At 36.3% G+C, this 13,592-nt stretch overlaps 1 protein-coding gene across 1 annotated transcript in view; it reads right to left on the bottom strand.

Moving 5' to 3' along the window:
* The window catches only part of Slc30a7 (solute carrier family 30 (zinc transporter), member 7), a gene marked incomplete at its 5' end in the record, with an annotated part of 79,023 nt that extends 65,431 nt beyond the window's left edge, over positions 1-13,592 (bottom strand). The window contains 2 exon segments of the mRNA XM_005388805.2: positions 13,046-13,147; positions 13,282-13,592. Coding sequence (XP_005388862.1) covers positions 13,046-13,147; positions 13,282-13,361 — 182 coding nt within the window.

Raw genomic sequence — 13,592 nt, 5'->3', positions numbered from 1 at the left:
TAAAAATCAATGTAACGTGTCATATCAGCAGAATGAAGGACAAAAATTGCATCACCATTTCAACAGCTACTGCAAAGCATTTCATAAAAATCAAGCACCTCTTCATGACAAAAACACTCAATAAAACTGAAATAAAAAGAACTTCTTCAACTCGATATGAGGCATCTGTAAAAATCCCACAGCAAACATCACCACCACTAAGAAGTCTGCTTTCCCTGAAGACCAAGAAAAAACAAGAACTTCTCTTGTCATCACCATTTACCATTTCAGTGAAGACAAACCAGGTCAATTACAATAAAAAGAACACACACTGGAAAAAAAGAAAAATTATCAGATGGCATGATCTTGTACAGTACACAGAAAATTTAAAGGATATACCAATACTAAAAAAAATTGAAATAAATGAATTCAGCAAATTTACACACTGATATATCAAAATGAACTATATCCCCATACAGTAACAAAACAAAAAATGAAATTTATAAAATTCTATTTATAGTATCAAATGGAAAATTTAAATTCCTAACAATAAATTTAACTTTAAAAAGCACAAAATGTGTATTCTGAAAGCTACAACTGTTGAACAAATTAAAGATAACCTAAACAAGTGGACAGACATCCATGTTTATGGATCAGAAAATTTTCTTTTTTAAGGGTTGAAACCAGGGCCACTGAGCTATATACCTACAGAGACAAAACAGTATTTTTAAGCTTTCCCTAAACAGTCTACAGATTCAATTCATTGTCTATCAAAATCCAAGCTAACTTCTTCAGTGAAATTAAACAGCTTATCTTAAAATTCATATGGGAAATCTGTTGATTAAAAGAGCCAATACAATACTGAAAAAGGAGAGCAAAGTGGGAGGACTCATACTTCCTAATTTCAAAACCTGGAGAGCTACATTCATTAGAAGTGTGATACCAGCATAATGGTAACATATAGGTCAATGGAGTAAAATTTAGGGTTCAAAAATAAAACCTCACACAAATGACAGAATGATTTTTGACAAGAATGCTGAAACAATTTAATGGTGGAAAGAACAATGCTTTTAACGAATACTCTTCTGTGAATAATGATAATTTCACTTCTTCCTTTCCTATCCTTATTCCTTTTATTTCTCTCTCTTGTCTAATTGCTCTAGCTAATGCTTCCAGAACTATGTTGAATAGGAGTGGTGACAGTGGGTATCTTTGTCTTGTTTCTGACTTTAAAGGGAAAGCTTTCAGTTTTTGTCCATTTAGTATGATGTTAGCTGTTGGCCTGTCATAGATAGCTTTGATCAGATTGAGATAAAAGACCATCTATTCTTATTTTCTGTGAGGTTTTACCATGAACGAGTGTTCAACTTTGCCAAAAGCTTTTTCTGCATCTATTGAGATGATTATGTGATTTTTGTCTTTGGCTCTATTGATATGATATATTACATTTATTGATTTGCATATATTGTACCATCCCTGCATTCCTGGGAGGAATGCCACTTGGTCACGGTGTATGATTTTCTTGATGATTTGCTGTATTCTATTTGCTAGTATTTTATTGATTATCTTTGCATCTATGTTTATTAGGGAGATTGGTCTGTAGTTCTCTTTCTTGGTTGGGTCTTTCTCTGGTTTTGCTATCAGTATAATACTTGCCTCCAGAAATGACTTAGGGGAAATTGCTTCCTTTACAATTTCATTGAAGAGTTTGAGGAGTATTGGCATTCAATCTTGTCTGAATTTCTTGGAGAATTCTGCTGTGAACCCATCAGGGCCTGGGCTTTTCTTTGTTGGTAAGTTTTTAATCACATTTTCAATCTCATTAATTGATATTGGGTTGTTCAGGATGTTTATATCTTCTTTATTCAACTTTGGTTAATTCATATATATCTAGGAATCTGTCCATTTCTTCTGAGTTTTCTATCCCATAGGAGTAAAGATTTTCAAAGTAGGTACTGATGATCTTTTGAATTTCTATAGGATCTGTAGTGATTTCACTCTTTTCATTCCTTATTGCATGAATTTGAGTTTTGTCTTTTTTTGATAAGGTTGGCTAGGAGAACAAATGGTTTTACCATGAATGAGTGTTTTACCATGAACAAAATCTTTGATTCATTAATTTTTTGTAGTGTTTTCTTCATCTCAATTGCATTAATTTCTGCCCTGATCTTTATAATTTCCTCCCTTCTTTGGGCTTCAGACTTAATTCTTCTTTTTCTAGAGTTTGAGGTGTAGCATTAGGCTACTTATTTGTTCTCTTTCTGTTTTCCTTATGTGTGAATTCACTGCTATGAATTTACCTCTGAGGACTGCTTTCATTGCATCCCATAGATTCCGGTAAGTGTATTTATGTTTTTGTTTGTTTGTCAGTATTGTTTAACTTCCTCTTTAATTTCTTCTGTGACCCATTGGTTGTTCAGGAGGTTGCTAATTTCCCAGTGTTTACGGAGTTTTTGTGGTTCCTTCTGTCACTAATTTTCAATTTAACTGCACTATGGTCAGATAATATGCATGGGATAATTTCAATGGTATCTTCCCAGAAGAACTAAAAACATCACAACACAGCAATATATGTGCACCCATGTTTTTATAGCAGCTCATTTGCTATAGCTAAATCATGGAAGCAACCCAAATGCCCATCAACTGAGGAATGGATTAAAAAGTTGTGGCATTTTTATAAAATGAAGTATTACTCAGCTATAAAGAAAGACAAACTTGAGGCTTTTATAGGTAAATGAACACAACTACAGGCCATACTCATAAGTGAAATAAATCAGACCCACATGTGTAAACACCACATTGTCTCACTAGTGTAAGACCCTGAAAGAGTGAATAAAATATAGGAGATACAATAGTGTGAAAATAAAGGAAACTGCTGAAAAGGAAAGAACAACTGGAATAAGGGAAAAGAAGAAAGAAAGGGAAGATTATGCATAGATGTATACACAGGATAGCTAACATAGTTGTACTACTGACTTCTCTTGCTTTATTGAAAGAAACAGTTAATGTTTAATTGTTTGATCAATCCTACATGTCTGTATTTGTTTACCTGAGTAACCAATTTGAAGATATCAAGATGTAATACAACAACCATAGCCAATTTCCTCACCTTGTCTGAAATTCCGTATTGCTTGTATTGTTTTTGCGTTATTTTCTAAATGTATGTGTTTGTTAACATGTTTTTATTCTTTTATCGTTAAAATAAAATAAAAAAACTCTTAAAAATTGTGCTAATACTGCTGACTATTTACATGTAAAAATGTTCTGGATCCTTCACATCCTATACAAAAATGAGCTCAAAACGAATCTAAGAGCTAAAACTATAAAACCTTAGAACATAGGAGTTTTGGACTAGGCAATGATGTTTTACATATGCAATCAAAAGGACAAGCAACAGAAGAAGACAATACACAGAATGGAAAAAAATGTTTGCCAGTCTTACATCTGACAAGGGGCTTGTAATCAGAATATATGAGTTTTTAAAATTCAACAAAAGTTACACAACCCAGTACCGAAGATAGACAAAAATATCTGAACAGATATTTTCTCAAAAAAATATAAATAGCCAATAAGCACATGAAGACACTCAATATCAACTACAAGGTAACGAAAATCAAAAGCACAATGCAAAGTAATTTCACACCCACTAGAATGACTATAATCAATAAGATAGATCAACAGCAACTTTTGACAAAGATGTGACACTGCTAACATGTTACATGACAAAAAAGTAAATATTAGTGTAAATACAACACAGATGAACCCTGAAAACATGCTAATTGAGAGAAATCAGTCTGAAAAGATCATATACTATTATAATTTCATTTAAATGAACTATCCAAAGTAGGCAAATCCATAGAAACAGAAAGTAGACTAGCTGCCTAAAAATGACTAGCTAATGGGATAAAGGACCCAATGAGGATTTCTTCTTGGGGTAATAAAATGTTTAGTGTGATTGTTATGATAGTTTTACACTTTACTATCTGTACTAAAAGCCACACAATTATATACTTTAAATGGGTAAACTGTACGGTATGTGAATTATATGTTAGTAAGGTTTTATTTATTTTACCAATAATTAACTGTCTACTACAGTATTTGCAAGCTATAGCCTACAGCAAATATCTCAGCAACTATCTGGTTTTGTAAGTTTTACTGAAATACAATTCTACTTATTAGGTTATACATTATTTAACAGTTGCTTTTATGGAACAACAGTACAGTGCAGTGGATCACTAAGACGCCCAGGTTGAGCTCAAACTTTGACCGTCTTGCCTTAGCCTCCCAGAGAGCTGGGATTACGGGTGTGTATCACCATCCTTGCCCTAACTGTCATAATATAAAGATTTACATTATGTACACCAAAACAACCACTGAAACAATCCTACTAAAGAAGGGACAGGAAGCCTTCTAATACGAAGCAGATGTTACATCACAAACGGGGAAGCAGGAAACATTCCCACCTAAGACCACACCCATACATACAAGATTTGGCTACCAGGGGAGGTGGGGTAAAAATATTGATGAAAGTATACTCCTAAGGTCGAGACTTACAGGATCTACCAAAAACTGAGGCTAGGTCAATCAAACAAATACCCCTCTGCTCGCACCATAAACCTAGCACTGAATAAGAAGTAACAGCAGCAAATAGTTCAGGGAAGGTGAGGTAATAAGAGCATGAAGAGAGCTTCTGTAGTACATGTATATGAAGACTACTGAATACGCAAGGTCTGACCAGCTAATACCTCACAGATGAGACACTCTTATTTTCAGATACAAACACTATTATCTCAGTGTCTATCGCTCTTTACTCACAATGTCCAGCATGGATCAGAAATTTCAAGACACATAAAAAGAGCCAAGGGTGGTGGTGCACCCTATAATTCCAGGACTCAGGAGGCTGAGGCAGCAGGATCACAGAGTTACAGGCCAGCCTGGGCTATAAAGTGAGTTCAAGGCCAGCCTGAACTGGATAGTGAAACACTGTCTCAAAAAAACAGAAAAAAAAACAAGAAACAGAACTTACCAATTTTGAAGAAAACAACAGAAGCAGACCAACATATCAGCTTCCCTAATGAAACTACTGCAACTATAATTAATATGCTAAAGGATCAATGAAAAAAGTAGACAAAAGGCATGCACTAATAGTTTCACAAGAGGAATGAGAAACACAAACCATCAATGCAAATGCTAGAAATAAAAAACAAAGTATAAGCAAAGAAGAATTCTTGAAATTGATTTACTGGACACAGGTAAGGAAAAAAATCAACAAATTTGAAGAAAAGTTAATAAAATATTCTGAAAGCAATCACACATCATGAATTAAGTCTTTAAAATCAAGCTTCTGAAGTCAGAATACCTGGGTTCAAATCTCACCACAACTGTAACCATCAATTTCCTTTACTTCTTTATACTTCAATTAAGCCACCAAAGAGGGTAAGAGCATAAAAGTGTCATAATTACTGTCATTTTAGATAATACATATGAAACATGTATCACAGTCCAAATTAGGCATATTAAAGCCACACCAATATTCCTCTCAGTACTATTAAACAAATTGCTACATTAATTATAATTAATACCTCATAAAATCTGGTGTTTCCAAGTGTGACCTATAGCTCTTAACATTGAACTACATGCTAGAGCCTTCATCCACTGCAAGTGCTACCAACTAAAATTCAAAAACATAATTCACACAAATATAACAAGCAATTTTTAAATTTCTTCAAATAATATAATTATTGGAATAATTAGAGTGGGAAACTGATATCAAAACACACTATTCACCCACCAAAAAAGCACACTCATTATAAACCTGTGGAGCATGTTACTGATACAGTTCTTTCATATCTGACATTTTAAGATTTGTTCTTGAATAGTTGTATCACTAAAATACTATGTACTTGAACCAAAAGTCATAAAACACTGAAAATAATTATTTAACTGTTATTATATTTTGAAGTATGAAGGATTCACTTGAAGAATTTCTCTGCAGACATCCCTCAATGACTGATTGAATTTGGTCTTGTGATTACATCATTAAATAAATTGGTCGCTAAATGAGGAACTGTACATAGACGTTCATTACAACATTCAGAACAGTGAAACTGTCAGAGAAAATTCCAACTTGATGAGTTTGGTTTTATTTTGCATAACATTTACATGTAGTGCTGTAACTTAGAACATAAAATTACAGTCCTAGAGGATACAGTACCACCAGCAAAAATTACCATACTATATAAACAAGGTGCACTGTACCAAAAAGACACTGAGGCTCTATAAACAAAATGTACAGAACTGTGCTCTCCTCCTCCCCGAAAACAATGGGTCGTAAGTCCCAGCAGCGTGCCCTAAACCCAAAGAATCATTAAACAGGTAAGTCATTAAATGAGTATCTGTACTGTTATGAAACCATTCATGAAGATATCTATTATTTTGTTTTCTGTCCCCTAATAAAGAACTAATATGGCAACATGCTGTTAAAATTTGGTTTCAGAAAACTATTTTCTATTCTGATAAAACAGCACAGTTGTACTGATGCTATGGATTTTATAACTAGATTTAAAAGTCAACTTTAGTAATTATATTAGTTTACACATTTAACGGGTTTATTTTCCTTGGTATGCATGGTTTTTTTTTTTTTTTTTTTTTGGTTATTCTCCGGTACTGGGAACCGAACTCACGACCTTGCGCTTGCCAGGCAGGCGCTTCTGCCGCTGAGCTAAATCCCCAGCCCAGTATGCATGGTTTTTAATGTCTTTACTGTCTAATGTATATATTTTATTTTATATATAAATCTTATTTTAAATGACCACAAATCTGTTTTAGATAGAATATTCTTTTTAAATGAATATAAGTAAATTTAATGCTTCACTGATGGGTTGAATTATTACTGTCAGTAGCCCCGAATGTGATCTCATTTAGAAATAAGTTTAATACAGATATAATTAGCTAAGACTGGGTTATAAAGTGGAGCCTAATCCAAATGACGGATGCCCTTATAAAAAGGGAAATCTGGGCAGACACACACACAGGAGATCACCATGTAAAGATAAATCAGACAGCAGATCTAACTCCAGGTATAGAAAGGGGCACAGAACAATACCTCTCCCATAGCCCCTGGAAGAATCAACCCCGCTGACACTGAACCTAAGATTTTTAACCACCAGAACTGTGAGGCAATAAATTTCTGCTATTTAAGCTACCTGTTATTATTTTGTTACAGTAGTCAAGTAAACTATTTTTTTCAATAAGCTTACTTCATATACATTCAAAGGATATAGCTTAAAGGGAAAGTAGAAAAGATAAATCCCTTTTGTACACTATAACAATTAAAAGAGGTTTAGAAATAGCATAGTAACTTTAATACTTATCAAAAGTTTTAATCTTGTTTAAATTTTAACTAAATTTAGTTTTCACTTAAACCTTTTTCTTTTAGTATTTAATAAAATGTGATCCTACCTGAAAAACAACTTTCTTTTCTAAGACAGAAGAACATCATGTCCTCTTAAAGCAGTGTGATATGAGATCTTTTTCCTTAAACCTGATATTATGATTTGAAAGCCACTTAGCTATAAACGTGTAGTTAAACCCTTGTGAAAAACCATGTACTTCTGGTTCTATGCTAATCAACCATACATTAAAATATTGCTCTTAGGAAAGTCAATTTTATTGTTCATTTTCAATATTAGCAAATGCCTCTGGTTACGAATTATCATTTGAGCTGTGTAGCACAGACTTCTTTAAAAAATACAGGTAGCACACAGAATAAGATTACATGATGTCCACATCAAAAGTAAACTTTAGTAAAACATGATAAATTCATTGTTAAAATCAGCATACTCATTTCAGGCTCCTCTTTACTCATTTCTTTAAAATGTATTTTTAAACTTTTAAAAGTACTTACTAATGGACGTTTTAATAAGGGGAAATTTCTTAAGTTTAAAGGAAAAGTCTGAACACTGAAGCAAAATAGAATAAAGGTAAACAGGACACACAGCAAAAGAAACTTTTGAAAAGGACTTTATTTTTGGGCTCCTAGAGGCCAAAAACAAAGGAAAAAAGAGGACCTATAAATTATGAGAGATCTGTATGATTTTGACATATCAACCAAACACTGCGCATGAATCTTGTTTGAATTCTCATCCGTAAAACCAAATGTAAAAAGAATTTAAAAAAAACAATGGAGGGGAAAAAAAAAACCCCAAAGCAAACAAAGAAACAAAAACCAATGGAGGACATATAAACACTTACTGAGTAGACATTGGATATTAATGAATCATTAATTTTTATGGGTGATAATGGCTTTGGGGTTATGTTAATAAAAGGGGAAGCTTTTACCTTTTTGAGAATTATCTCAGTACTTATGAAAATTTTTTTTTTAATTGTTTTGGCAGTATTAGAGATTGAACCCAGGTTCTTTGTATTGAGTGACATCCCCAGACTTTTCATTTTATGTCCAGAACAGTTTTTACTAAGTCATTAAGTTGCCCAAACCGGGCTCAAACTTGTGATCATCCTGCCTTAGCTTCCCAGAGTGCTGGGATTAGAAGAAGCATATGCCACCATGCCAGGTAGTTACAGAAACGGTGATAACTTTCATCTGTTTTAACAAATCCAATAGTGGGACAAGGATAACAAATACAGTGAAATAGGCCATGTCTTGCTAAAGGTTAAACCAGGTAATAAATACATGCAGTCCATTAAATTATTTACTCTTACATATATTTAAAATTTTACATGGAAGCTGGTATGGTGGCACACACCTGTAATCCCAGCACTCAGGAAGCTGAGGCAGAAGGGTCACAGTAAGTTCCAGGCCAGCCTGGCCTACAGAGCAAGACCCTGTCCCTCTGCCACCCAAAAGTAATTTGCATGATAAAAAGTTTTTTTTTAAAAAGGACTATTTGTAACTAAGCTAATTATATACCCATTTTGGCTGTTAAATGTCAATTAAATAGAAAAGATCATCATAATTTACAAACCACTTATTAGCTGATTCCACATGGTAGATGGGGAAAATACATTACCAGTTTATTATCAAGAAACTAGAAAATCCTTAGAATCTTAACAGTAGTAACATTCATAAACTAATGAGCTGCAGTGAAGTAATTCCTCTCCATTATATAACCCCTTACTAAAAAATTACTCAGCAAATGAAATACCTAAGTCTGTAGGGTAAAAAAATAAAGACTACAGGAAAGTAAAAGCCATCAACATACCCAGTAAGTAACACTGTCTTTTGTAAAGAGAAAGTTCATGAAAGACCAAACTACCTAACAATTTCAACCTAATAGAAAAATGTGCACTAAATGGAAGCATTTTTCTTTACCAAGGACTTGTAAGCATATTACAATGACATATTACCTAGAAGTAGGACCAAACAAATGGCCAGTATTGCCTTAAACACTTCTTGAACAAACATTTTCTTTGTTAATACAAAGAAATGCACCTTTTGAGGTTCTTCTCTACCTAAGGGAAAATGGTTCCAACAACTCTGGTAAACAATGCAACTGACATTAAATTTTTTCAGTGGATGGAAAAGTAAAATAAAACAAAAGAATAAGAAAAAGAAAACTATATTAAGGTATTAGAAAAAAGGTTATAATGTTACTACAAAAAATATAGATAACAGTTACTAATGCCTTTGCTGCTAGTTCAGAAAATACGAAACTATAGGCTTCCATTTTCCACCTACAGAAGAGGGTAGATTTATCTCTTCCTCCAGTTCTACCTCCAGAACCTATGGTATCCACATATTTCCTTCCTTTCTTAAATAAAAAATCCTTGATTTTTAGCAGACTACATGTTTGACAGGAATAGACCACACATGCAACTAGGCATGATCATGTGATTGAAACTGTAGTGAAAGTGTTGTTAACATCCAGATAGGGGCTGGGGAGTTAGCTCAGCAGCACAGCGCCTGCCTGGCAAGCGCGAGGTCGTGAGTTCGATTCCTGGTACCAGAAAAAATAAAAAATAAAAAATAAAATCCAGATAAATCTCCTTGAAAGACAATGTCCATACCCTTTGCCTCTTTTTCTCTGCACTGTAGGAATGGCTGGAACTTTGTCAGCCATTTTGAATATGAAATAATCAAAATTTTGGACTTTCCCTGTATATTGAAACTAAACAGTCCCCAATGATTCAAAACTACACTCTTCTATTACCTTGTGACTGGACAGTTATTCAACAATAAATAAGTGACTGAAATAATATTGGAATGAAACAGTGGAAGGAAAGAAAAAAACACATGTAACGTTCCTACCATTTTCTCCCTAGGAATAAAGTTTAATATTTGCACTTTTTCCCCTTAATGAGGTAGCAGGCATGTTTAGTATGGATACATTTCATAAGTTCATTCCTCCCTCAATCTTTAATTCAGCTAATAAGTGTTAAGCACCTCCTACATGGTGTACAAAGGTGCCTATATACGACAGAAAAAGATTCCTACTTGAACAAAGCTTACATTCAAGCTGAAAGATGAAAGGAAATAGATATTTTCTGAAGGAAAAACATCTAAACAACTTAGCTATTCTTCCACTGAAGATACCATCCCACCATCAAGAATGTAAATCAACTGTAATTAAGTGCTTCCGTTAAAATTAAGGCACCGAACAAAAAGGAGAAAAACTGCAACCGTATCAACTGTTTCTATGAACCATTATTAGTGAAAAGTGTTTTATTCATGTTTAATCCCCATCAGAAAAATTTTGATACTTTGTGTTCTCAACAACTTGAAATTTATTTTTATACACTAAAGTTGAACAGAGAAATGACTATGAAAACCAAAGTGGGTTTTGGTGAGAAATTTATAAAGGAACTTAAAGGAACTTAAAAGCTAACTGGATCCATAAGCATATAATCTAGTCAAACTAAGATCTTATTGATCAGTCAACAAAACTAAAAATTTTCATGTCTAAATAAAACATAGGAAGGAAGATTAGGGAAAGGCCAGAGTAATTTCTAAATATGCTCAAACATCAACGAGAAAGTTTATACTTCATAGCCACTAATAAAAAATAATATTGAGGAGTAAGCGATTGCAGATGTAGAAGTTATTATACGTGGTCAAAAGAAAATAAATACATGCTAAATGACGGAGGTACACAACAAGACACTAAAGCTACACTTCAAGTCTGGAGGAGATAACAACACAATGGAAGAATAAACTAGAAGGGTACGGAACAAGCGGGCTAAGGGGAGCAGAACAAGATCCAGAGCAGAAGAGCAAATTAACTAAGAGCACATCACGTCACCTACCTGCAATGCTTTCCTTATGCTTTGATGTACACTGACAAATGGCTGAGAAAATAAGGGCCTTAGCATTTTCCTTAATTGATCTCTACATACCAAAAAAGTCACTATACACTTAATATTCCATGAAAGATATGATTTAAGCACTTCAGATATGAATCCCTTGAAAATGAGATTTCATGAAGTGATTTGTACAAGGGCCACAGTGAAATATAAAGGCACTGCAATATAAAGTAACTGTGGCAAAATGCGCATATGCAAACCACCATGAGCACGTATGCCAAAATTATGGCATAATGTAGAAAGAGAAAAACACAAAATACTATATACTCATGATTAAACTACAGCTATTCAAACACAAGTTAAGAATATGTTGCTTTCAACATGTGTAATACATCAAGAATGTTAACTTTATGGAGTTAAAAAATAATCTGTGATGGAGTATCCTTAACATACAAATGTGCACACACACACATACCAGGAGAGTCAACAGTTACTAAATATATCAAGATTTAATTGTGTAAATATGCCTGTCAGTAGTGAATAAACCAATAACCTTTTTAATATGTTGCTTACTGAGTATTTGATAAAATAACAGTTGAATTTTCTTTTTTTGGTACCAGGAATCAAACTCTGCGACCTCGTACTTGCCAGGCAGGTGCTGTGCTGCTGAGCTAGCTACATCCCCGGCCCAACAGCTGAATTTGTAAGCCCAATTTTTCACATTAACGGTACATATATCACAAACCTGGCGACAGCAGCTAATGCCATTATTAATTTCAACAGAGATAAAGATCAAATAGTAATTCTTTCTGTAAACTGACTTTAAAGGACAGACGACTTAATTAATAGAAATAAAGCATAAATGGCACCGCTTCTTGGTCTAGGGTCCAATATCTATTTCAGGGAACCTGTGAACACCCTGAAGCTTTACCTAAAATTCTGAGTGTTGACTTTCATCAGGTTCTTAAGTGGGTTTATATTCTAAAAATGCAGTTAGCACACTTAGAAGTGATGACTTTACTCTCAACAGAACAATTTCATGGGACCTCAAGATATTCAACAGCAAATACCTGAATAATACTAATTTCATTTCCATAGAGTACATTTTCTCCTCCCAAAGCCGTTTCCAAATACAAACAGCAATAACAACAAAAACAAAGGCAATACTAAAATCCATCACGCCAAGGAATGTTTCTAGATGTTTTGGAAATCTATATACAATTTTCTACTGTAGTCAAAACCAGAGGAAAACCGTAAAATTTCAGCATTAAAAAGAGAATGATAGAGGGCCGGGGATATAGCTCAGCGGCACAAGCGCCTGGCTGGTAAGCACAAGGTCCTGAGTTCAATTCCCAGCACACAAAAAGAGAGATAATGATATACATTTTCCCGGACACCGCATTACAAATCTTTTCAAAGGTCATTCAAAGACCTAATCAATGAAGCAGAACACCTGAGCTACCCCCTTTCGGCTCTTAAGGGTGAAATCCAAATGCCACTCCCCCCAGCGCCAGGGAACAGGTTCCTGCCCGTTTCCGGTGGGCAAAGCTAAGGGCGTGCGGGGCTCGGAGACCGAGGCTCCGCATGTCCAAGCGTGAGGAGGGGGCTGCCGCTGCGACCCGCAGGGGCTGGGGGAGAAGCGCACGCACGCGGCGGGCCCGGACCCCGCGCGGGCCCGCCAGTCCGGCACGGCGGTGGCCGCCAAGGTGCGACCTGACGTCCCGGTAAGGAGCTACGTGGCGCTAGGCAAACAGGGCTGGGTCCGTCCCGCTCCCGCTTCCGCCCCGGCCCCTGTCCCCTTCGTTACCAGTTGCTCCAGATGCCGTAGAGGAGTTCCACGAAAGCGAAGGACAGGTTCAGGCACAGGAAGAGAAACAGGTTCCGAGACGTCTTGTCCGACAGGATGGACCTGGAAACGACACGAGCGTGGAGGAGCGCGAACGGCGCGCGGGACCCCGCCGCCCTCGGCAGGACGCAGGGCGCGCCCCCCTCCCCGCGCGGGCTCCCCCGCGGCCCGACGCCCTCCCGCAGGCAGCGCCGCACCTAAACCAGCCCGAGATCTTGCCCAACAGATTGAACTTGGGCGGTTTGTATTCATCGTCCTTGATGGACAGGGGCAACATCTTCGCCCGGCTAAGGGCCGGGCCTGCTCTTGTCTAGAAGCGGCTCCGTGAGGTGACGGTCGTGACAGCAGTGACGCCTCCCACGGAGACCCCCGGCGGTGGACGCGGCCGCGCGGCTGGGAGACGCAGACCCGGACTCTCGCCCGGGCACTCGCGACTTCCGGCCCGGGCCGCGCAACGCGTCCTGGGACCGGGAAGGAGGGGGCGTGTCCGGGGCGGGGCCTCCGTCGC

This window comes from Chinchilla lanigera, unplaced genomic scaffold (genome assembly GCF_000276665.1).
Source record: "Chinchilla lanigera isolate Chin_1 unplaced genomic scaffold, ChiLan1.0 scaffold00034, whole genome shotgun sequence".
Taxonomy (NCBI): domain Eukaryota; kingdom Metazoa; phylum Chordata; class Mammalia; order Rodentia; family Chinchillidae; genus Chinchilla; species Chinchilla lanigera.
This window is presented reverse-complemented; position numbering and strand designations above follow the sequence as displayed.